General features: G+C 49.5%; 1 protein-coding gene across 10 annotated transcripts; it reads left to right on the forward strand.

The window, feature by feature from the left end:
• Positions 1-316: 316 nt before the first annotated feature.
• Positions 317-23,275, forward strand: ZIC4 (Zic family member 4). Of its 10 annotated transcripts, XM_027739997.2 has the most exons (6): positions 317-595; positions 2,399-2,570; positions 5,464-5,548; positions 10,492-11,109; positions 15,525-15,849; positions 17,819-20,690. In XM_027739997.2, coding segments are annotated over exons 2-6 (1,068 nt in total). In that variant the 5' UTR covers positions 317-595; positions 2,399-2,531; the 3' UTR covers positions 17,820-20,690. The 10 variants fall into 10 exon arrangements, 7 of the variants coding, with proteins under 7 accessions (XP_027595798.1, XP_027595790.1, XP_039245567.1 ...); XM_027739989.2 differs by lacking the exon at positions 317-595 and having other exon boundaries at positions 2,174-2,570; XM_039389633.1 differs by lacking the exons at positions 317-595; positions 2,399-2,570 and adding an exon at positions 2,679-2,697.
• The last annotated feature ends 427 nt before the right edge of the window (positions 23,276-23,702 follow it).

Raw genomic sequence — 23,702 nt, forward strand, 5'->3', positions numbered from 1 at the left:
CTCATCCATCGCAGGTATTGTGGTGCCCTGACACCGCTCTGACAAACGGGGCTGCGGCAGAAACAACTTTTTTTTCTTTTCTTTTTTTTTTTTTTTTTTTTTTTTTTTTTTTTTTTTTTTTTTTTTTTTTTTTTTTTTTTTTTTTTTTTTTTTTACCTTTTTCTTTTTTGTTCCCCCGGCCCCCGAAAATATTTCCAGCGCATCTTTTTGTGTGTATGTATGCTAAGGGGACAAAAAAATTTTTTTTCTATTAATATTATTAGGGTTATTTTCTCCCCCTCTCTCCCTCTCTCTGTCCCCCTCTCTCTCTCTCTCTCCAGCACTCTGATAATGAAGGTAATGATAATTTCTTGGTGATCCAGAATTTTTGAGATCACTGAGCAACTTTTTAGGCTTTGAAAAGAGAAGCCCTGTAGGGACCCGTGTCTTTTGAAGGTGTTTTCCTCTTGTTTAAAACTGAAGCTCTCCGAGAGTAGGTGCTGGGTGCACTATATTTTATTTTTAAACACCAGGCGTGATTTCTCTGTGTAGCTGACTCTATCCCTCCATCAGGTTTCTGAAATAAATCTTGTTTTCTGCACCCATCAAAACGCAGGTGGGTGAGAACTCTTAACTTTCTAATTTTGTCGTGGTCGTTTTGCCTCCTTTTCTTGTTATTTTCTTTCTCTTTTCTCTTTCAGTCTCATTTTCTCTCACTCTCTCTTTTATGGAGTCTCTTTTATTCAGGTGAAACTGTAAATTTCACAAACCTACATTATTTCTCCTTCTGCTGCATGAAACTGCCGGATACTTCTCTCTTTATTTTTTTTTCTTTAAAAAAATTTAAAGTCTTCGATAGGAGCAATGTAAATTCTCTGACATTCAAACCTTTTCTAGTTCACAAATCAGTCACCCTTGTCACAGTTATTGAAATTCCTCAACTTGCCACACCAGGACGGTGGAAAAAGCAGGCGGTGTCTTTGTTGCTGACCAGGCTTTTGATCGCCAGAGAAAATTTACTTACCTTCAGATGAGTGAGCAGAAAAAGAAATAACACTCCCTTTGATTTAGTTAGAAAAATGCAGACATTTGGATTCAGTGCAAACATACAACACTTGGTTGTTTTCTAGATGCAACCCTCGATTAACCTGTCTTTCCCCAGCTCAAAGTCTATTGAAAAACTGTGGATAGTTCTTTTTTGTTCCCGCTACAAAGAGCCATTGACTATATATTAAAATGATTGTTGAAAGGTATAAGTATGGTATTTAAAAGCAGAAAGCCTTTGTGGCTTAATCAATTAAGCTGAGCAACATTTGTACAATATTTTAAAAGATGCTTTGGCACTAAAAAAAAAAAAAACTCATGAAACTTAAAAATATAGACATCTTTGTGTGAGTAGGCATAGATACACTTATGTATGTGCTCATGCGCGTACATATATAAAACTGGCAAATTATTTATTTACTCAGTCGCCTGCATATTCATTAGCTCTAATTATTTTCTAGTAACGAAAACACCAAAAGCTCGCTGAGAGTCAGACTCCTTACATTTCGCCTTTGTTCAGCCCTTCACTTGCCTCCTTCGCAGCTCAATCCGAGCCCCTCCAATTCCTAGTGCCAAACAAAGAAACTTTAAACTCATCCTCTCCAATTAAAGCCGCTGGTAAGCAATCCGCAGCGCAGGTACTGGGGAGTCGGACCAGCAGTGCAGCTGCGCGAACCCTTTTCGGGTGAGAATTGCCTCGTTTCGAGAGGTATAAAATGGCCATATTGCCTAGAAAACAACAACAAAAAAAAAAAAACAAACAAAAAACAACGACAATAAATAAACTTTGATACGCCTTGAAGGAATGTTTCGCTGCAGTTTATCTGCAGATGCAGTGCGTCTCTGCTCGGTGCATGGAGATAGCTTTCAAAGCAGATATATTATGTAATTTTCATTGGATCTTGGGCTGCTTTACAAGGTTTGGTGGGGGAGTATTTAGAATAATGTCGAGCTGAATCTACACGTTTGCATTTATTCTACCAAATCTATTTGATGGAATTGCAATGGCTTATAGCAACAGGTATACCCGCTCTAGAAGCGCCTGGGTGTGCACATGGTCTTAAGGCGGGTGTTGCACTGCTTTCTGTATTTGGTGCTAAAATTAAGTGAAGGAGAGAGTTGTCAGTGTTGTTGTGAACTCTTCTGGGCGATGGCATTAGGAGAGCTAGAAAGTTAGGTAGTTCAGTGCTAGCCTGCCTCCCATTGCAGGAGGAAACCAGTGATCATTCCAGGTCGGTACAAAATACACGAGAAGGCAGACGAGAAGGTATTTTTAGGAAGCGTATCTAAATATACAATGTAAGAGTGAATATAAAAAAAAAATGTTGTGGGTTGTAGAAGTTATCAAGTGGGATTTGCGGTGCGCTCTCTGCAGGAAACGAAAGCTGCTCCAGTTCAAAGCCACATGCACCAACGTGACATATAAGCCATTAAAATATCATCCTGACGGCTCATTTCTGCATCATCATACATTCCCTAACTGCTTCCAGAAAGCAAGAAAAGAAGAAATGAAGGATGACCGCCTCGATGGAAGCGCCAAAGAGGTGGTGGGTTCTTAGTGGGGGGGAGTATTGTTTTCTTCTTTCATTCTTTCTTTCTTTTCCCTTCCCCTCCACCCCCACTTTTATTTTTGCCAGTTCAGAAATGAGGGGAAACCTTCAACAGGTCGCAGGGGTAAGTGCCTGGGAGTAGGGGGTGCCTGGGCAGTGCGGGCAGCTGGCTGGCCCCCACCGCCTGCCGCAAGGGCTGGACGAGAGCTCCGTGTCGTCGGGGGGGCCCAGCGGGAGGAGGCTTGGACACCCTGGGGAGGAAGGGCTTGGAACCCTGCGGTGCGAGGGGGCAGCTGCACGGCTGCCCCTCGCCCACGTGGGGCAGGGTCCTGACAGCACCTCTGCGGGCGGGGGCGGGCGGAGGGACAAGAGCGCGGGAGCCATCGAGAGGGGGTCCGGCACCCTCCGCCGGACGCTGGGAAACGCGCCTGCCCCTCTGAATGCAAAAGAGGGGGAGAGCTTGGCCTGGCGGTCCGAGCAATGCAGGGTGCGGTGGTCTGCGGAGGGGGGCGGCGGGGTCCGCGGAGAGGGACGGAGGCGCTCCCGGCCCCGCCAGCGGCCGGGCTCGCTTCGGACGGGCAAGTGGCGGGGCCGGACGGGTCTTGCGGTCGCCCAGGCGGGGCCGGGGGCCCAGGGCGGCGGGCAGAGGGCGAGGAGCGCTGACAATGGCGAGCCCCGTGGGGAGGCGTCCCGGGGGACGCGCTCCCCGCCCAGGACCTCGCCCACTGCCGCGCCCGGTGCCACAGGGGCGCGCCGGGGGATCCGGTGCTCCAGCACCGCACGCCTTCTTTATAGGCGGGTACGGGAGGGACGGAGCCCGGGAGCTCGGCCGGCCCCCTCCGACCCCCACCCGCCCCCCCGCGAGCAGAGCCGGGGGTCTGCTCAGGGAACTGGGTGCTGCCGCCAGCTTCGAGTAGAGCCCATGGAAGGATTGAGACTCTGGTTCCAGCCCCGAGGGGCCGTCCCGCGTCTGCAGCCGAGTGGGGAAGTGAGGATGCTCCCAAATCCCTGCCCTGGGCGATGCCTCTGAAGGTGACCTCTGACCCAAGCCCAAAACAGTGTGCCAGCCCCTGGCACCGGCACAGTGCAGAACCGACGGGAACCGGGGTGTGCTTCTCGCCGAGACGCCCCGGCCCCACGCCCCGCCACTCTTTTGTCACGCACGGTCCCTCAGCCCCGGGGACCCCGGCCGAGCGGGGAGCACGTTGGCCGGGCTAGTCTCGGGGCTTGCTCCACCCGGAGACAGGGAACTTTATTTCTGCACCGAGCCCTTCCCAGTGAACGCTCCCTCCGCCCTGCGCGGCCGCGGAAAGCACAGGTTGCGTGACAAGCCGGTGGCGGCGGGGCACACGCCATCCCCGCTGCCGCCCACTCGGTCTGGCTCTCACACACCCGCCCGGGGCCGTCAGGATCCCGCGGGCAGCGGCTGCTCCAGCCCTGCTCTGCCGGCGCACCTTCGGCCGGGTGTAGGAATGAGCGTTTAGGTAAGGGCGGAGGGGAGGGAGGAGGGGCGGGTCCCATCGCAGCCCCAGCCCCAGCGCGACACCCGGGGGGAACTGGTAGCCCGCACTGGTACTAACGCCCCGGAGCTCGGTCCGGCCGAGATCCGACCAGTTCGGGCAATGGGATATCCTCACCCTCCTGCTCCGCCAAAGGCACATTGCAGATGAGAAAAGCGTGCGAGGTGGAGCCAGAGTTTTAGCCAATATTTACTCTGAAATCCACAACTGTTTTGCCTTACTTTTGTCATCTGGTAACCATTTGAAACCTTAAATGCAGCTATTTTTTTTTTTGTCCAGTTTCAACAAGTTTTGGCGAACGCTTGGGAACTGAGCACTCCTCCAGCCTCCTATCCTAACCAATAAAGCTCAACTCCTGCAAATCTCTCTCTAGTGGGGCAGTGTTGGCTGCTCTGACTCGAGAAAAGTGCAAGGATGAATGAAACTTGACTAGGAATTTTAATTCCTAAGGGATTCCTAAAGTTATTCTTATTTCGACAGTAATTTTTGTCACAGCAGTGAAAATATTGAGGACATCAAATTATTTATGATAGAGTATGACCGAGATACAATGATGAAGTTTTATGATTAATATCATTAAGTGTTTGTCTTAGTATAGTTTTTTGTTTTTCAGCTCTGGAGTTCCCTATAATAATAGTAGCAAGAGTAATAACAATAATAGCACTTGAAGTAACTGATTCTAGACCCTAGCATGCTTTTCTGTATTAAAAACAAACAAACCAACGCCTGAGAATTTCAAAGATATCTGTAAAAATTCATACTCGGACACTGCGTCCAACCCCAGATCTGCTCTCAGGGCTATTGCTGCCGCTCAAAGCAAGCTGTGCAAAGTTCTGCCTGCAGCAGTGGCAGTGCTCTGCCTTGCAGAGAGCAAAGAGCAAGCTGAAAATTATAGGCAGGGAGAAGTGCCAGGGTGGTACTATACTAATCCTTGCTGAGACAACAACTTGTGTTGGAGGCTCGCAGAGAGTCCGGAATTTATTTTCGGGAGGGAAGGATCTGTAAACAATATAGTCGAGGTGGTAAAAAACCTCCCTTACAATAGCCTGCCAGAAGGTGAATGTCAGATCAAAGGAGAACTGAAAAGATGTCCTTTCATATTTTTTTTCCCTAAATCAGCCATGGAAACTTCATGACTCCATAAAACATGTGCTGCTTTGCTGAGGAGACAGCCTCCAGTTTCCCCTCGGAGAAAGCTTCTCTTCCCCTCTTACTGCCTAACTTGTGTTTTGGTTTGGTTTTATGTTTTTCTGCTTTTTTTTTTCCTTTTCTTTTTGAATGCATGATGCCCAAGACATATAGTGCCTTACTCATTTCATATCACACACAAATGGTTTTGCTCTTAACTTTCCACCTCTCTCCCCAAACAGGAACAAAGTCAGGAAATGAGGCACAAGACTCCCCTTGTAATGAGGAAAAGAAAACGACTTTACAGAAACATCCTGGAAAAGTCAAGTAAGTTAAAATATGTCCTTTTTACAGTTCAAAGGAGACTATTTTTTTCAGCTTAGTGTTTAACGTACTTGCATAAACACAAATCAGCGACAGAACTCCCCACCAGCAGCTGCCTAATCCTGCTCAATGCCTATTCATTTGCGGGTTCTAGAATTAATATTTGACGACTCTCTCATTGAAACAACAACCCCTGACCCCATGTGATTGCACTGTCACATTATTCTATGACATATTCATCTTGAATTCATTTACGGACGATTTGATTGGAATGAGGTTTGACATGTATTGGATCCTATTAAAGAAGAAGACTTTGATCTTGTTGATGGGGTTTACATGATATGTATCATCTTTACCAGGGATACCAGGCTTCCACAATGTGGTGTCTAAGTAGTTAGTGACTGACAGCTTATCTGACAGGAATACCTTAATCTTGAGGTCCTGAATGAAATATTCTATTTAAAATAAGCATATGATTTGCTTGTCCTAGGGTAGCTCTAGGTCACAAAATGTGAGAGGCAAACCTAGGCACAAACCGTTGCTTGTCTGGTAGGTGGCTTCCCATTGTCCGGGAACCCTGAAGTAAAGAACTCCCCGTAAGCAGGAATGGGACGAGGGAATAAAAACAAAGGCAGAGTGTGCTCTCGAGCTACTAGGCACCCTCTCCTCTCTGAGGTGAGGATGGGTTTGCTGAAAACCTTTCTTGAACCACCTCTTACTAACCAGCAGTGCCTTCTGCCGGGGCAGGCAGAGACTCAGGCTCATGTCCTGAGTCTTCCTCCTTCATCCTTTCCTACCCAGTGTGGGTTTAGGGGATAAGGAATTGCATAGAGTGACTTCTCTGTCCTCTCTGTTTCTGTTCTTCGGGTTTTTTTCCTTTCTCGCAGTAAAGATTAGGGTTTTTTCAGATTGATCCGCTCACCTCCTCTCGTTTGGGAGTTGAAGCCTAAAGATAACCCCCCGAATGCCTGTCTGAAGTGTTCAGAGCGTCCTGTTCCATCCCAGCCCTCGAGTACAGGCTGGATAGTTTCTAGCTGGCTCGTGGGGAAGTTTCTGCAAAGGCGGAAGTGGGAGAACATGAGGCGAGTAAAGGTCAGATTTTGCTCTCTCCGATGTTTCCCGTGGGCAGGAGCTGTGCCTTGCACTGAGCACGATTATAAGGGAGAGCAGGATTTGGCTCTGTCTTCTGTTAGAAATAGGAAGAGTCTTGATGTGGAGGTAGATTCCTACCAAAAACCAAGGCAAAGTTAAAGCCGTTGAGCAGGTGGGGCTGTTCCCTCCCAGCAAGGAGACGTGCAGCCGTTTTCACGCCGCAGGCCCGGCAACCTGGCGCGGAGCGGGGGTGCGTGCACATAGAGGCCGAAGGGTTGGGGCTGCCCGCCTCGGCCCCACACCCCCGAGATGTGGGCAGGTGGAGATCTGGGTCCGGCATGGCAGGGCGGAAAGCAGGGAGACAGCTCAGCCCCTCTCCCAGGGCACAGCCCCGACGTGCGGGGCTCCTGCCTTTTCCCGGCGGTTGTCCGGCCAGCCTCTCCCCCGAGAGAGCCGAGTCGGACGCAGGGGCAGACGGCTGGAGGGACGAGAAACGCTTGTGACTCGTCTGTACAACATATCACCTCTTTAGAGCAACCGTCCAGCACGGGTGAGCTTTGGGGCCGGGGGCTGCAGACGGAGTCGCAGACACAGCAGCAACAGGAAAATTTGTACTCAGGATCAAGCTGCCAGTTTATTGACCCTGCAGAACCTGATGTTGACACATTTGAGAGTTTGCCGAGAGCCCGGCATGTCTGGTCAATCACGGCTCAGGCCGCTGCCAAGAAGCAGGAGACCTCGGTCACCTCTCTAGTGGCAGCAGTATGAGCTCGAGCTGCCAAAGGTCTGCACAGACAGGCAGTTTTCAAAACAGTGTGGGAGATGCGCCGAGCCCGGCCGGGTCTGGGCCCGCTTCCCTCCTCTTCCCCGTTTCTCCGCCTCCTGCAATCATGTGGCGGCCTCCGCCCCACTCCCCCCACCCACGCAACCGGGGCTCACACCAACCTCACCTAACAGTGAGGGACACCGAGGGCCAGGTTCTCTTGCACTGCCTGAGAAAGGGTGTGAGAGACATCCCTGAGTGAGGGGCAAGCTGAGAGCCATGAGTGTCTGGCGAGAAATCATCACAACATTTGAAATGAACTTAGGGCAAACCGGTTATGACATTTTTTTTTAATTGACAAACTGTTCCAGATGTTTTCTCACTTGACTGAGAAGTGTCAAATGATGGATAACAAGTATGTAGAGATGCAGTGTTTTAAAGAGGTATGAGGAAAGCAGCTTTATTTGGGATTCCCACTCTCAGTACATTTGTAAGTAACAGATTCATACTTCCTAACGTTTGTCTCTTCCGTGCACTCCTATTGAGATGGTCATGAATAGGACTGTCAAATCCATTTCGTAGAGCAAGTAGACTAGAAAGTTGAGATATTGTGAGGATGGTGTGTGGTTTAAATTGCCTGCGTAAACATGTTATGTAAGGATGGAGAGCTAATTGCATCATTTGTCACTTTTCATCATCTCCACTCAGAAAGATGCACGCAAGGATGTATCTATGGCTACCTACCTGCATATCAGCCTTGTGTTACAGAGGAAATATGGTAAATGCAAGCAGAGCCAAAATTACAGCCAACTCAGTATGTGAAGCTGTGAAAAAATATCCCCTATATGGTTATGTATGTCCTACTCTTTAATCTTATGGTTTCCAATCATTGGCTGGTAGCTTCTGTTATGAAAGTAGCTGGGTTGATATTGCCAAACCGTTTCTTGTTTTACTACGTTGGAAAAAAACTATCAATTGCCAAAACTGTTACATTCTTACGGAAATGCAAAATTATACACTGGGAGCTTTACCTGGCATGCATCCGGTAAAGTATCCACTGGCAAGTTAACAGCAAATCAATGTGTTAAAGTACTTATAGTTTGACACGGTGGATAGAGAATTAATCGTTGTTTTATTTCATAAGACTGAGAGGTTATTAGGGGAGCTGTTCTTATGTCATGATCCGAGTACTGTGCTAATACGGTGGGTAGATATTTAGAGATGTGTTTCTCTTTCCTGGAGCAGAAGAGTCTTTCCCCATGTTTCATTTACTTTTTTTAAGTTCACAATCCTCTTCTTAAAAACTTAAGCAGATGCTTCCTTCTGTGCTGAAGCCCTAAGCTTTTCTAAACCTATAAGGCCTCATTGTATCCAGCTGAAGCCCAAACCTACACTTTCATTACTAGCACGCAAATCCTGCAGACCGTGTTATTCCTTTCAGGTGAGAATCATCAGAACCGAGTCCGTTAGAAATGTTTGGCAATGTTTTTCCTTCAAGCCAAGGATGGGGATTTTAGGTAGAATTACCCTGTAAGTGTGCGTGAGAGAAAGTGAGAGAGAGGGAAAGGGAGAGAGACTCCCTCTTCTGGGTTAAACACTCAGATTCAGCCTGAACATCACGATTTCTCGCATTGCTCCGGCGTCCAGTAACGAGATAACTGCTAAAACTTGCCAGAGGCGGGGAAGGGGACGAGGGGTCTCCCAGAGATCCTTTGTCCGGGCTCCGGCACCGGCGCGGTAGCCGATTCCCGGCCGCACATGCCCGGCCAGCGAGCGGACGGCCCCAGCCGCGAGCTCTGCGGGGAAGGACCCGCTCCCCGCGCTGGCAACAAGTGCCAGGGACCCTCCGGGAGATCGGGACCGCGAGCGCTCCGGCAGGGCCGCCTCGACTCGCGCTGCTCTGTGCGGGCCCGGGGGGCTGGCAGGGCTCTGCCGGGGGCGACCCCACGCCTCGGGGCAGAGCAGCGGGAACGGGCAGAGGCGCGGGGGGAAGGCCGGGGCGCTCCCCGCGCCCAGCGTGGCTTTGTTCCTGCGGCCGCAGCGGCGCGGTCGGGCCGGGGCGGCCCCGGGACAGAGACCCCCGGGCCGCTCAGGGGGAAGGGGGCGCCCGGCGGCGGCGCATGCGCGGCGCGCACCCCCGCCGCTCGGAGCGATAACCCTGCGAGGCGGCGGCGGGACCTGTCACCGGTGACGTCACGGAGGCGGCGGCCAATGGGAGCGGGGAAGAGCCGGGGCCGGGCCCGGCCCGCACGCTGCGGCCGCGCCGTGAGGGGCTCCCGCGGCCCCGGGCAGGACGGGCCGCGCCAGGGGAACCTCCCCGGCCCCGCCAGCCCCCCCCGAGCACGCCTGCTGGCAGCGCCGCCCGTGCGCCCCCGCTGCCAGGGCAGCGGGACTGGGAAACTTTTTTTTGGGGGGGGGGGGGAGAGAAAGGAAAAAAGAAAAAAAGTTGGTTTTTGCCCCCCTCCTCTCTGTGTGTCTCTCTCCTCCCGCTGTCAGGTGACTTTTTAGCGTTAGAAGCTAATGAGCGTGGATGCTCTGGGGATCCCAGTGATGGACCCTGCTGCTCTCTCCAGGCGGAAAACGGCACTGAGATTAGTAGACTTGGCGGGGGCTCCTCGCCACCACCACCACCCCCCTCAGAGCATGACAGGCTTCCCGGGCCTCGCCGGGCGCCCCCACACCACTCAGCCGGGGGAGCACGCCGCCGACTGCCGCCTCGGGCCGCAGCCGCTCCGGCCAGAACACATGGGGCACCGCCACCATCCTCATCCTCAGCATCGCCCCGCGGCCCTTAAGCTCAGCCCTGCCCCTCATCCCCACCACCAGCTCCACCACCACCACCACCATCATCATCATCATCATCATCATCATCATATGGCAGGCCAAGCCGAGGTGGTCTCTAGTCAAACGGGAGCGTTTGGCCCGGCGCAGTCACCATCAGCCCCTTACCCCGTCTCTCACCCAGCCCAGGCTCTGGCAGCAGGTAGGGACTTCTTCATACGCAGAGACCTGCCGGCCCCACTCATGCCAGGGCTGACCGAGCAGCAGCCCCCTGCAAGTTCTCACCACGGACTGTTTGTCTCAACAACAGGTAGCTACCCCGGACACCATGGTCACCACCACCACCACTCAGAAGCTGGGAATCCCTCTCTGTTCACTGGACTCCATGAGCAGCCTCCCCATGCAGCTCCAGGTGGCCATCTAAACGGACAGCTCAGACTGGGGTTACCTGGAGAAATGTACGCCAGGTCTGAACATTTCACTCAAGTACCAGCCTCCAGGACAGATCATTTTGCTGCTTCTTCACTTCATAACTACGGTGGTATGAACCTGAACGTGAACTTGGCTCCACACCACGGCCCGGGTGCCTTCTTTCGTTACATGAGGCAGCCCATCAAACAGGAACTCATCTGTAAGTGGATTGAGTTGGACCAGACTCCTAAAAAATTATGCTCGAAAACTTTCAGCACGATGCACGAGCTGGTGACTCATGTCACGGTGGAGCACGTTGGAGGACCCGAGCAGTCCAATCACATATGTTTCTGGGAAGAGTGTCCAAGAGAAGGGAAACCTTTCAAGGCCAAATATAAACTTGTAAATCACATCAGAGTCCACACAGGTGAAAAACCTTTCCCCTGCCCTTTCCCAGGCTGTGGCAAAGTGTTTGCCAGATCAGAGAATCTCAAAATACACAAAAGAACTCATACAGGTCAGTATGTAAAGCTCTCTTTACTCTCTTTCTCTCTGTTATTCAGTGTACTGTTTTGCCTTTTTTTTTTTTAAATGTGTCCTTTGAGTTGTTATTGAATGCACGCCAAACACTTCTGGAAAATAAATTCTCCGATTTGTTTTCTTCTTTACCGTTTGGAAAAGGGGGAGAAGGAGGGGGGAAGGGGACAGCAAGTGCAGATCTTAGAATTCTCGTCCATATTTTTTTCTGGTTGTGCAGAGAGGCTGCTGTAATGTTTATGCGGGTAGATGTGTATAAATATGGCGTGATATAGCGACTATTTCTGGTTATTCACACGGGCGAGGATTTTTTTTTTCCGATTTAAAGTAGTCGGGGGAAAAACTGAAATCATTGTGCAAGCTCACAAATTAAAAGTGAACAATGGAAGTTACAACTTGTCTAGTCCGTTTTGACTGATGTCGCTGAGATGCTGCTGCTCGAACATTGTGAGAATAACACAGCTGCGACCTTTTCGTTCAACAGTTCTGTTTTGGGCAGGGAGAGTTTCAAATGTTTGATCTGAATAACACTGACATTTTTAATGAGCATTGCCTTCCAACGACTTTCTGCCTTCGCGAATATGGGGAGCTGCAAGTTCTGATTCTCATGGGGGGGGGGGGGGGGAAGAAAAAAGAAAAGAAAGAAAAGGAAAGAAACCCTGGTATTGTTTCGGCCTGTACATTTTGAAATGTCATTTGCAGATCTGTTAAGCGAAATTGGGACATGTGTCAGAAACATCTGTTAGTTCTAGTTAATAGAAAATAAAGTAACTCGATGGACGATCTTGCAAAACTACGTTTGAACTCTTCCGGCCAGGAAAGCATTTATAATTAATGAAATTGCACGTAGAAAGTTTTCACACTTCCAGGAGCAGCTTGTGAAGTTGTATTAATTAGTTTAGCAGCCGGTGTTTGTAGTCTGTAGCACTGGCTTGTTTTTTTTTTTGGTTGTTTTTTTGTTTTTTTTTTTTTTTTTTTTTTTTTCCTCTGAAGAAGAAGATAAGAAATAAGCCCTTTTTGGAAAATTTAATCTGTTCCAGTGTAGGGTTTTCCACCTCCCACCCCCTTCTGTACAGCCTTATGCACTGCGAGGGAAACTACATAATCCTATTGTAAGATCTGCTTACAGCCAAACGATTTTTTTCGCCTTCCAGTTCATAAAACTCCCCTTCCCCCATGCTCGGTGCAGGGCTTGACCTTCCAAGAGTCGCATTTTTTATGATAGAGCTCGACGTGATATAATATGCAGAACATACACTAATTTCGTATCGCTATCTTCTAAACATAGCACTGAGATTTTACAGCGACCGTCACTCGTCACCTCATTATTTTTCCATCGCTCTATGAGGAGCAAGTCTGTGTGCAGGGCGGGAGGTGGGGGAGGAGGTGGACGATAGCACAGTTGCGTTCTTCGGCTGCCTTCTCGGCCCCTTTTTCGAGGAAAAAGGGGTATCCCCGGGTCACGTAATTTGTATCCGAGCCAGTTCCTTGTTGGATCAGCACAGGTACAGCCATTAACCGGGAGAGCTCATCTCTTAATGACAGTGTTTTTCTTAAGTAAACAAACTTTTACTGCTCTTTAACGGCCTCACTGTTTGAAGTCTCTGAAGCAGAAAATGGTTAAATTCTTGGGAAAACTGACCTACATCGGAGACGCAGGTTCAGGGCAACCCGAGATCGGAGGTTTGCGTTTATTAAACACCATTCTGCGTTTCTGTACTTTTGGCTTTAACTTTCCCGGTGATTAATTGCTGTATTGTGCAAACTCCTGCGGGGCCTTTATGGTTCCACCGTTTCTATTAAACACCCAGAAGTTGTCAAAAAAGCAATGTTTCTGAAACCCTAATAGAACTCACTACGAATTATTCATGAAGACAGTTCTAGATTCAACAGGAAAATTATTGCCTCCTTAAATATTAATGACTTCTGATTTCTCCGAGGCTGGGGAGCAGGCAGAGGGATATCTGGTGATATGCGAGTTTTCCAGGTTGGAGGATAAGGCCGTTAAGGCGGCGGCAGCGGGACGAGCAGGACGGGCTGGGATCGCTTCGCCGCCTTCCCAGAGGGCCAGGAACAATAGTGCGAGCCGTGGGACGGAGCCCCGCTCCCTCCCTGCGGCCCCCGTCGCCCCGCGCCTCGCCCTCAGCCCGGAGGCCACCGCCTCCGGCTTCCCCCCACCACAACTCACCCGGAGAAGTTGGTAAATACCTTAATCCACTCCCGGAGACGGGGGATTATGCCACCAATTCCAAGCTGAATTTCACTGAACACTTTTGCCCAGCTACAAGTGTGGGGGTAAAATGGCGGTTCAGGTCCTACGCGTCTCCATCGCCCGCGGAACTTTCTGCGTGGCTGCAGCTCACTGCCCGGGCTGCGGCAGCCGCGACCTGTGCAATCTCCTCTCCCTGCCGGGTAGGGATTTCCACGTAAGAAAACCTGCTCTCGCGAAAGGAATACTTGCAAATGTCTCGGATGACTCCTCTTTATTGAGGCGTTCAGGGAATGCAACCCGGGCAGCTGAGAAAATGCTGCCCTCTTCTCACTTGAAACCCGGCTGCACGGACGGACCTTTCAGTGGCTCTTTCAGGGGGTTAAGCGAAGTTGAACATTTTTCAACTCTCGGCAAAGCACAGTGCGCCGCAGCCCTCTTTTACCTGAATGGAACTCACTTTGCACAAGCGGAGTGCTTATGAGGATGGCTTTCCCTGGGGTCTCCTAACTTACTGCTTGCTTGTACTACACTAATATCCTTGATTTGTTGTCTCAACTTAGATGCTGAAGGTCAAATTGTTTCCTTACGTGAAACTCTAATTAGATTATATGCGGGCGTGTGTCTATGCATTTGCACCGCTGTACGTCGACAGTATTTGGTTACAGAATCCGCATGGTTTTGTAAGAGACCTTATTTTTAACCTCTTCCCCCCCTTCCTTCCAACGCCAGGTATTTACCCATCCTCTATGCAAGTGTTAAGGGTGCAGGATGTGAGTGCTCCTCATTGATTATTACAGTGCGGAAAGGACATACTTTAAACGAGGAGCCGTGAGCTTTTCCCACCCACCTTGCATAAAGTGCATTCATGTGAAATATTTGGAATGCCTTCCTTTATTTGCCTCTGCTCGCAGCCGAACCCGATGTGGGCTGAGTCCCTCCTAAATTTAATCATGACAAACTAAGAGGGAAAAAAACCCCACGAACGCACAACCCAGGAATTTTTTTTAAAAACCCAAACCAAAACAAACACACAAACCCAAATAATGGAAGTCCTTTTGACCACATACGCCATGATGGTGAACACAGTGGCTTTGTTTGCTCTTCACGGTAAGGTTCGACCGTGTATTTTTGTGGAGTCCTCTCCTTCCTGATACTTTTTGGCTTTTGAGGGATCAGAAAGTTATTTTCATACTCGCTGGTACAGGACCTGGGTAACCCTTGGCAAGAGAGTTTTGCAGTTTGTTATTGTCAACGACGATAATGCCGTCAACATTTCATCCTGAAGCTGGCTGTGGCGTGTTTACTTGAAAACCTCTTGTATATCGTGTACCATGCCAGGTCCACACGATTAGAGGTTAAACTTTCACACTACTCCAGCAACATGATTGTATTTCTGTTATGCGTAACGTTACTTATCATATTACCAGACAGATTAATGCCGAATGCAATTCCTTCCATGACTATAGGTTCAAAAGAAAAGGGAATCCTACCCTCGCGACAGTGCCGTGCACCGGCCTAATCGTTCTTCTGCTGAATCTTTATCGTTTTGCCCCCACAATCAATGTCTTTCTGAAATACTTTGTGCCTGTACACACGGTATCAGCAAGCCGGGGAGCGGGGAAAAGGAGGGGGATATGGATCTTCCATGGCAGTGTAATCAGTGCAAGTAAGAAGTGGATGAAATGTGATCCAGCCAGGTTATGAAAAATATTTCCACTTGCACCTGGGGGACTGTGAGAAATGTAATGTAAAAAACTTCGAAGGGATAAATCACTGACCGCTCTTTCTGCAGGACTTCGGAGTCCGCGGGGACAGCACACATTTGCTCGGAACGAGCACTTGGCCTCTTAAGTTTTCCTTGTTTCGGAGCTTTGTCTTTTGCACAAACCGCCACGTTGACACACAGGGCAGGGGACAGGGAAAGAGAAGCTGGCCGGGCAGGGTGCTCTACGTGCGGAGCTGGCCTCGCAGCGGGGTGGGCACGGAGCGGCGGCTCCGGGGGATGCTCGGCGGGGCCGGCGGGAAAGGGCAAGGCCAGTGAGAGGAGCCTCCGCGGGGAGAGGAGCCGTGCCAGGGCCGGAGAGAGGGGTCCGGGAGGCTGTGGGCTGGGGAGGTGCCGGGATGCGTCGCTCTCGGCCCTGCCGCCGCCGCTAATGGCTGTGCTCGCCCATTGCCTCCTGCAGGGGAGAAGCCGTTCAAATGTGAATTCGAGGGCTGTGACAGGCGCTTCGCCAACAGCAGCGACAGGAAGAAGCACTCGCATGTCCACACCAGCGACAAGCCCTACAACTGCAAAGTGAGAGGCTGCGACAAGTCCTACACCCACCCCAGCTCCCTGAGAAAACACATGAAAGTGCACTGCAAATCCCCTCCTCCCAGCTCCGGCTACGAGTCCTCCACGCCCTCCTTGGTGTCCCCCTCCTCGGACTCCGGCCGAGAGCCCCCCGCCTCCTGCTCCCACGCTGAGCCCTCCGCGCCCGCGCAGCCCGCCGCCAACCTGAGCGAATGGTACGTGTGTCAAGGCGCGGGGCCCCGCGGCCCCCCCGCGCCCCCCGCCGCCTCCCCGCCGCCGGGCCCCCCCGCCGGGCCCCGGCCCCGCTGCTGAGGGCGCGCCGTGGGCGGTGGCGGGACCGGCCGGGCCGAGGAGCGCCGCCCCGGGCACGGGGGAGCCGAGCGGGAGCGGCGGCGAGAAGCGCTTGGTGGAGGGAGAGCTGGGCTGCGGAACGCGCGGGTGGGCCGGCGGCGGGGCCCGGCCTGCGCCCCCGGCACCGCGCACACGGGAGGGCTGCGCCCGCCTCGGCCGGGGCGCTGCCACCTCCTCCCGCCGTGCCGCACACACCCTCTCTGACCGCCTTGCTCCAGTCTGTTTACAAGCCAACCGATTTGCATCTTTTCCTTTTTATTTTTCATCTTTCTTTTCCTTTTTTCTTTTCATCTTTCTTTTCCTTTTTCCTTTTTCCTTTTTCCTTTTTCCTTTTTCCTTTTTCCTTTTTCCTTTTTCCTTTTTCCTTTTTCCTTTTTCCTTTTTCCTTTTTCCTTTCCTTTCCTTTCCTTTCCTTTCCTTTCCTTTCTCTTCCCTTCCCAAGTGATTTCATACAGATTTTGGCTGTACAGATTTTTTCTTGTCAACAGTACTGTGTGCTGCCACTGTTCTGTTCACCCACGATTTTCTGTGAGAGTGTGTTTTTTAAGAAATATATATATATAAACTATTGTTACCGATTTGTACAAAATGGATCCATTAAATTCTTTGATTAATTAACCCGTTCGATGGATGTTTCTGTAAAGAATCTCCTCACTTTTCCCTCTTCCTGTATATAAACACATATATATATATTTCCTCCCCCTCCACACCCAGTAGTCGCTAATAAAGAAAGGCCCGGGGGGGGGTGCGATGATTGACTGTCCATTTTAGCTCCCACTGGTAATGACTTCTAATACCTAAACATGCCCGTCCCCACCCAGAATGTGGTTCCTGTTGAACCGTGGGCGCTGAAGCTCCTGGGGGGGTTCTAACGGGGTGGGGGGAGACCACTCTCTGACGTCACTGTCAGGGCGGGGGCCAGGCAGCCCCCCCGAAGCGCGGGGACCCGGGGCCGCTGCTCCGGAGCATCTGCCCTGCGAGTAGCCCCGATGAGAACGAACCGGTCCCACAGCGCGGCTTTAGCATCTCCATCCTGCCACAGAGTATCAAACCTACAGGGTCCACTACAGTGATTCAGAGAAATAAGGGAGGGGATAAACAAACAAACAAAACCCAAAATAAATAACCAAACCTATCCACTGGGGTAGCTTGAAACTACTGAATGGTGCCGGTTTAATTACTTTAATGTTGTTTAAGAATAGCAGATAGTGTAAGCAAATAAATAGCATGGGCTGCTGGAAGGGGTTTCTATGGCTTGCGGAGTACAGACAGAAGGCTGCTGTAACCGCATCCTCTTGTGTCTGACAGATCACCTCTGCACCCAGGTGACTGGGGTTACTGTGTGTGTACAACTGCACACACATGCACATACACACTGGTAAATTGGTATCTATAAATATAAAAGCTACAGGAAAATTAATAGCTGGTCAGTGACTAAAAACACCCCCACGCCCAGTGTTTCCTTACTGATGCATCTGTATTTTCCTCCCACGGCAGCAAGTCGGTGTTCCCTTCTTCACTCACCCAAACGCGACAACTTTTGTATTGAAATACCACGAATACTGACAACAGCATGTCGCTACCGGGAATACACGTAGGGAATTAGCTAGGCGAGAGCAATGTGCAAAAGAGGAGACTAAACAGGGGAGAGTTGTGCCCCTCTACAGCCCCCGAAACTTGTGTCACGGAAATCGAGAGGTGCAGAAACCAGATGTGAGCAGGGAGGATGTTTCCATGATGTCCTGATATCTGTTTATTTCTTTATTTCTCTATTTACAGAAGTATTTGGATGTGCAGGCTAATCACCTTTAATTTTTCATTTGCTTGTTACAGATGTCTACCCCGTTGCTCTCAAGGTAATCTAGACAGACGCAGCTGAAAGCCTGAATCTTTTGCCTTAGACATCAAAGCAAGCTCGCACAAAGAAGTATTTCTTCACAACGGTGAATCTTCATGGTAAGTTAGGATTTCTATGGCAATAGGCAAGTCATACTTAAATAGTGAAAGGCGAAGTCTGGAGCCCGTCCAGTCTTTTCATTAAGGACATAATATTTACGTCTAACAGGGCCTTTTTCTTGTGTATACAAGTATATATTTTTGTTTGACGCGAACTAAATCATTTTCATTTAATTTCCGGTAAACAAAACCCACGCGAACAGGGCACTTGTTCCAGACCATAATAAAAATGGATAAGACTGTCAGGAAGAAAAGGCCCGCTTGAACCGTCGCCTCAGCTCACTTTTGTTTCTGCTTTCTGCCAGGATCAGAGAATGCTTTTGGGATTTGAGGGAGAGTTTCTAAAGGCAAGGAAATGGTTTTTAAGGGGGGAAAGAAAAGGAGAAAGGTCTAATCAAGCTCGGGTTGTTCAAAGAGCCTGATTTTGGGGTTGAAAGTGTGAGTTTTATGGTGCATCAGCATGCCACGTTAGGATCGCTATGGTAATGAGGAGAGCAATAGCAAGCGGCCTTCAAAGGAGGCACACTCCATTTGAGACAGTCTATTAAGATACATTTGCACTGACCTTTGGTTTCATGCTAGCTTAATACACTCAATCTGCTCCCCGCTAGAGATAGACTTCCTCCACCTAATGCACTTCGGCGGAGCTGGGCTTTGCTGGACTTCGCCCTCCCCCCGAGGCAGGCTCCTTTCCGGCGCTGTAGCCCCGGTCTCCTTCTCCCCAAAATAGGGGACTGACAGACCCCCCAGGCTCGGGGGGATCTCCCGCCCGCTCTCCTCAGCCTTTCTGACCAGCTTCTCGCAGCAAAACTGGCCACAAAGCCTGAGAATTGCTTCCTTCTCTTTTCCCCTCCACCCCCGGCAGGGGAAGATAGGATGGGTACTGAAAGACCCCCCTCCTTGGGCTGTCTTGGCCCCAGGGAGTAGGTGTGCTCATGGAAGTGCCCCAGGACCCGGGAAAGCGGGGCGAGGCAAGGGGGGAGCTGCCCGTGCCCCCCTTCACACCCCGCCCGTCCCGGCTGTCGCTTCGCGGCACCGAGCGGAGGCTCCGCGGTGCGGGGGAACTTGACACCCGCATGGCCGGGGCCATGGGCGCTGGGCCATGGGCCCGGGAAAGTTAGAAGTCCATGTTCCAGTAATTGTCTTGTTGTTTATTTTATCCAAGTACCCTAGTGAATAGGGGAAAAATAAACACGGGGGAAAAAAAATTCAAACAGTTGAGTCGTCTTTAGTGCCAGCCCTTGTGGTTGAATAAAAAGGATGGTCCAATTTCTATTGAGCTGAGAAATCTTTGAAGTGGGAGTTATTATCTGAGAAATTCCTGCTCGTCGTCCTAACAACGCTGATGAAACGTAAAAGGTTCTTTGTCAGCGATTTGTTCTCCTCTCTGTCAAACTCACCCTGCCCGTTAGCTTTAAACCGTTTCTAAAGAGATAAAAATCAAACTTTTAAAGATAACTTTAGGGGCCCAGAGGGTGCAGAAAATACCAAACTATCGAATCCTGTGTATAGACATACATTTGGATATATGTGGCTGTGTCTGCGTGAAACTCTGTCTGTGTACAAACGTCCATAGATATCTGTATGACCTTCCAGTTCGAAAGTTGAAATTATGTCCATTTTTTTGGTATTTCATCCTCCAAACTTTTCTGTCTAATAAATTATTCCTACACACACTCTGCACAGAATGAGAATCTTGAGCGAAGGCAGAAATGTTGGGTTTCAGCAACACCACTATGTTACCAACAAATGTTTTCTTTCCAGTAGAGTGAAAACGAGACCGTAGACATAAGAGTAAAACCTTTGATAATTTTAACGGTCCAGACACCTATCAAGCATGTATATAGTGCAATGTATCGAAGTTGTTAATGCATTCAAAGTGATGGCTTCCATATGTTCTCATGTTTTATTGTCTGTGAGTGTAAGGATAGTTGAACTGCATCCCTTTTGTATCTTCATTTTATAAACATAACGGTGTTGTACTGAAATGATTCGCGGATCAAGTTTTATTTAGTAGCTTCTCATTGGAGATCATGCAATACTCTGTTCAGAATACGAATTTCTTGAAGTTGTAACTCACCAGTGTACTTCTGTTTTAGTTGTTACAGAATGACCTGAGCCTAATCCTGCCATTCTAAGCCAATACATTAATTTAATGGGACCTTTCCTGGGTAAAGACCGAGTCAATTTGCAGTGGAGTGGGTATTATTATTATTATTGTTATTAATTTTGGATCCTGTCATATTTATGGGAAAATCTAGCACATTCTTTGTGAACTGTACAGAGAAGAAGCCTCTGAAAAATGTAGCTCTCAAAAAAACATTTACAATGTTGATATGCTGTATCTCTTTCCAAACTTCTTATATTCCTTATTTTTCTTCATCACGTGTTTGGTAATGAAGGAATGTTCTGTTGTGTGCTTGAACATACTATTTATTTTTAATATTTGGATTTTTTTACAATAAATATTTATAAACGTTTCATTTCTATGGTTATTTTTACAAATGTGCACTTTTAAAATATGTGTTGGTATACTGATGATACCGAGCCATTCCTAAAACACTGTGTAATCAGCCTTGGCTTTCTCTTGGTTTTCATATTAGTTGACAAAAAATTTCCCCAAACCTATCTACTATTAATGTGGTGTACAATCAAGTATTAATGCGTGGGGGGTTTTGTTGGTCTTTAACCTTTTTTTAATGTTAATCGTTTTAGGTTGGCATTTGTATTAAAAGAACAAAACAAAACAGTTCTGTGGCTTCATTTCTGGGACAACATTTTTCAGATCGCAGACTTCAAACGAATTATACTTTAAGCACTGACCAAAGTGTAGAGTGTAAAAACAGAGACCAGCGTCACCCAAGTGGAGCTCTGTCCCTCTGGGGTGTGTGTGTGTGTGCGTGTGTCCCGGTTACCTCTGCAGTGGCATCCTGGCTCCTGCACGGTCAGCGTGCGGCTCTGGGGTCACTAACACTGGGGATGTTGGTCACTAACAGTCTGGGCATTGGCGACAGTTTTCAGCGGGGCCACCCCGAGGGGCTGCCGCTCCCCGCCGCCCCGAGGGGTTGTTGTTTCGCAGGATGCAAGTGTTCTTTTGAAGAATCCCCCCCCCCCCAGCCACAATGAGCCCCAGTCACAGTGACACTTCTTGTAAGGTTCCTAGGAGGATTTAGAGCATTTTATGCCTTTTTCTTTCTTACGTGTTTTTTTGTTTTTTTGAGGGAGAACAAATTCTGTCATCAGCTAAAGTAATCTGAAAGCGAGCCTTCTTTGCCTCGCATATTCTCCTAATCGATGTTAATACGTTACAGGGTTCCGCAGCTCTCGAACCTGCCCAGAGTTTTCCTCGCCTGACAAACACAACTCCCAGCTTTGCTGTTTGGAGGGCTGGAGCAGCCTCGGGCACAGCGCGGCCCGAACCCGGCGGGCGCCTTGCGCATGCGCTGCCTTGAATCCTTTTGGGAAAGGAAAACTTGAAAGAAGTTGCCTAACACAGAGAGATGACAAAAAGTTGGCTTTGGCTGCCAGGAATATTGTCAATAAAGAATACATTTGACTACATGAAGGGAGAGAGAGAAAGAAAGAAAGAAAATAATTTAAGAAATAACAGAATTCAAGAAAAAGGAAAGAAGGGAAACATTTTTACTGGTCTGTAAAAGACAAAAACTGGCCCATAAAGGAAAGGAGGGCTAACAGTACATGCTAATTAAAGAATACAATTCTATGGTCTATAATGATTGAGCGAAGACATGTACTTATTACACTTGACTGTCAACAAGGGAAGGAATGTCCCCTCAGACAACATGGTGAGAGACGTGTGGGCATTATTAGTGGCCCTTTTATAGACATTGCCTTTTCTTTCTCAACGCTGACAAACCATTTTGGAGGGAACCATCCCCTGTTGCTTCCTATCATCGATCCCCATGCAAGGCCCTGCATTGTGCAAGTGCATTAATTAAAGACCATTCATTTAACAAAAGCACATTGTATGTTCAGGAAAGGAAGATTAGAAATATGAATCAGTAACCGAGGTTCGTTTCCGCCGCCGTACCGGGAGAAGCAGAGGGGAAGGAGGTGCAGCGTGCAGCTAAATACCCCGCACCTCCCGGACGGAGCGGCGCTCAGCCCCGGTTAGGCTTTTTGGGAGAGAAACCCTGAAATTGATTACAATTGAAAACAACAAAAAAAGGTTGTCAAGTGTCTCTGTGGGCGCCGGATTGCTCGACCCTGCTCGGCGCCTCGCCAACCGCCTGCCCCATGGGGCCGCCCAGCCCAGCCCGGCCCGGATCGGTCCGGCGCCCCATCCCGGGGTCGGGCCCCTCCACCCGAGCGCGACCGCGTCCAGAGCTGGTGTGTGTGTGTACACACATCCCCACAAACATTTTTATGTCAACGGGTTTTTTCCAGCTGCACGTAGAGGCAGACACGCGGACCTGCGTCCACCCCTCTCGATCCCTCCGCTGCCCAGATTTTTCCAGTCCGAAGGAAAAACCATCTGGTCCCCCAAAGCCGGTCGCGACACGAGCGTGTCTTGTCGTGAGAAGGTAGAAGGAAAACACAGGGAGAAAGAGGTTATGAGGCAGTGGGGGAAGGACAGAAGACGGATTCCCAGTATCACCCACATGACTTGCTAAGCGGCTCCAGCTTCTCTAAAACCTCTGGGCCATATGTTGGTTTATTTACACCCTTTGTCTTTTCGTGGGTCGCCTACTGAAATAATATTCCTGGGATATAAATGAAAGTAAGCTAGAGTAAACAAACAAGGGGAGCGCCTGCTTAAGAGATATGTAACATTTCTGAGATCCCAGCAGAGTGTGTCGTTCCCATGGTTAAAATGGGGCCAGGATAGCAATTAGAGATTTTAGTTAAAACCCCTAGATTTTTAATGCCGAATGACACATTGACTCCATTTTCTTCTAGATTATTTAGAGCTTTTGCAGAATTGCATTATGAAAGCAGAAGGAGTCACCGCAAAACCAGCTCTTTAACAGTTAAAAGAAAAAAAAAGACACAGCAGATTAAGGTGTTCCTAATGATGACAACAGCTCAGAGAAACCTCCACGACTTCCCGTGAGGCTGACTTTATTCACAACTTCTTCTACATTAGGATCCATCCCGCTCTGAGGCCAGGACCACGTTGGCTCGTCTGCATCAGGCGCCGAGATCCCGCGGGGCTGCAAAGGGTGCGGGCACCAACTGCGCGTTTTGAAATCCGCGCATCAGCTACGTTTTCTTCTTCATCCGAGGCAGCCAACCCCATGGCCAGGCTGGAGCACACCGGGCTACGAGGAAACTTTTTTCTTAAAATAAATAGGACGCTCTAACAAATCGGCAGATTTTTAGTTGTTTGGAGGTTTTTTCTTTCCTCCCATGTCAAAGTTACCGACAGAATCGGCTCGATACTGTCGTAAAACCTATCTTCCTGTCATTGCGGCTGTACCTGGACTGGGGAAGCCACCCCGGGGTGCCGGGTTGAGCCCTCGGCGGCAGGGCCAGGGTGAACCTTGAGTGGCTGCACCGCCCTCCCAGGCTGGGGGAATCCCCAGAGAGCGCCTTGCCAGCGCCCAGCAGCCCCCTCTTGTCGTCGTCCCCCCTCCCCCACTACACGCACCCACCTCGCTGCTGCCCCTGAGGATGCCTGCTACAGGACGCCCTGAAAGTCAGACAAAAGCGCGGACACCACCATCTCTCTCAGCTGTTTCGGGAAGACACACAAAAAATTAGTCTCCAACTTTTGCCTAGTCACTGCTGGTTTAAATTA

Source organism: Pipra filicauda, unplaced genomic scaffold (assembly GCF_003945595.2).
Source record: "Pipra filicauda isolate LSUMZ 115617 unplaced genomic scaffold, ASM394559v2 scaffold126_size2276778_pilon, whole genome shotgun sequence".
Taxonomy (NCBI): Eukaryota; Metazoa; Chordata; class Aves; order Passeriformes; family Pipridae; genus Pipra; species Pipra filicauda.

Bases quoted from the DNA above. Each gene is read 5' to 3' on its own strand.
- ZIC4 (XM_027739972.2), top strand. From the start codon at position 9,921: ATGAGCGTGGATGCTCTGGGGATCCCAGTGATGGACCCTGCTGCTCTC. The intron at 11,110-15,524 runs GTCAGTATGTAA...TGCCTCCTGCAG, and splicing joins ACACAAAAGAACTCATACAG to GGGAGAAGCCGTTCAAATGT.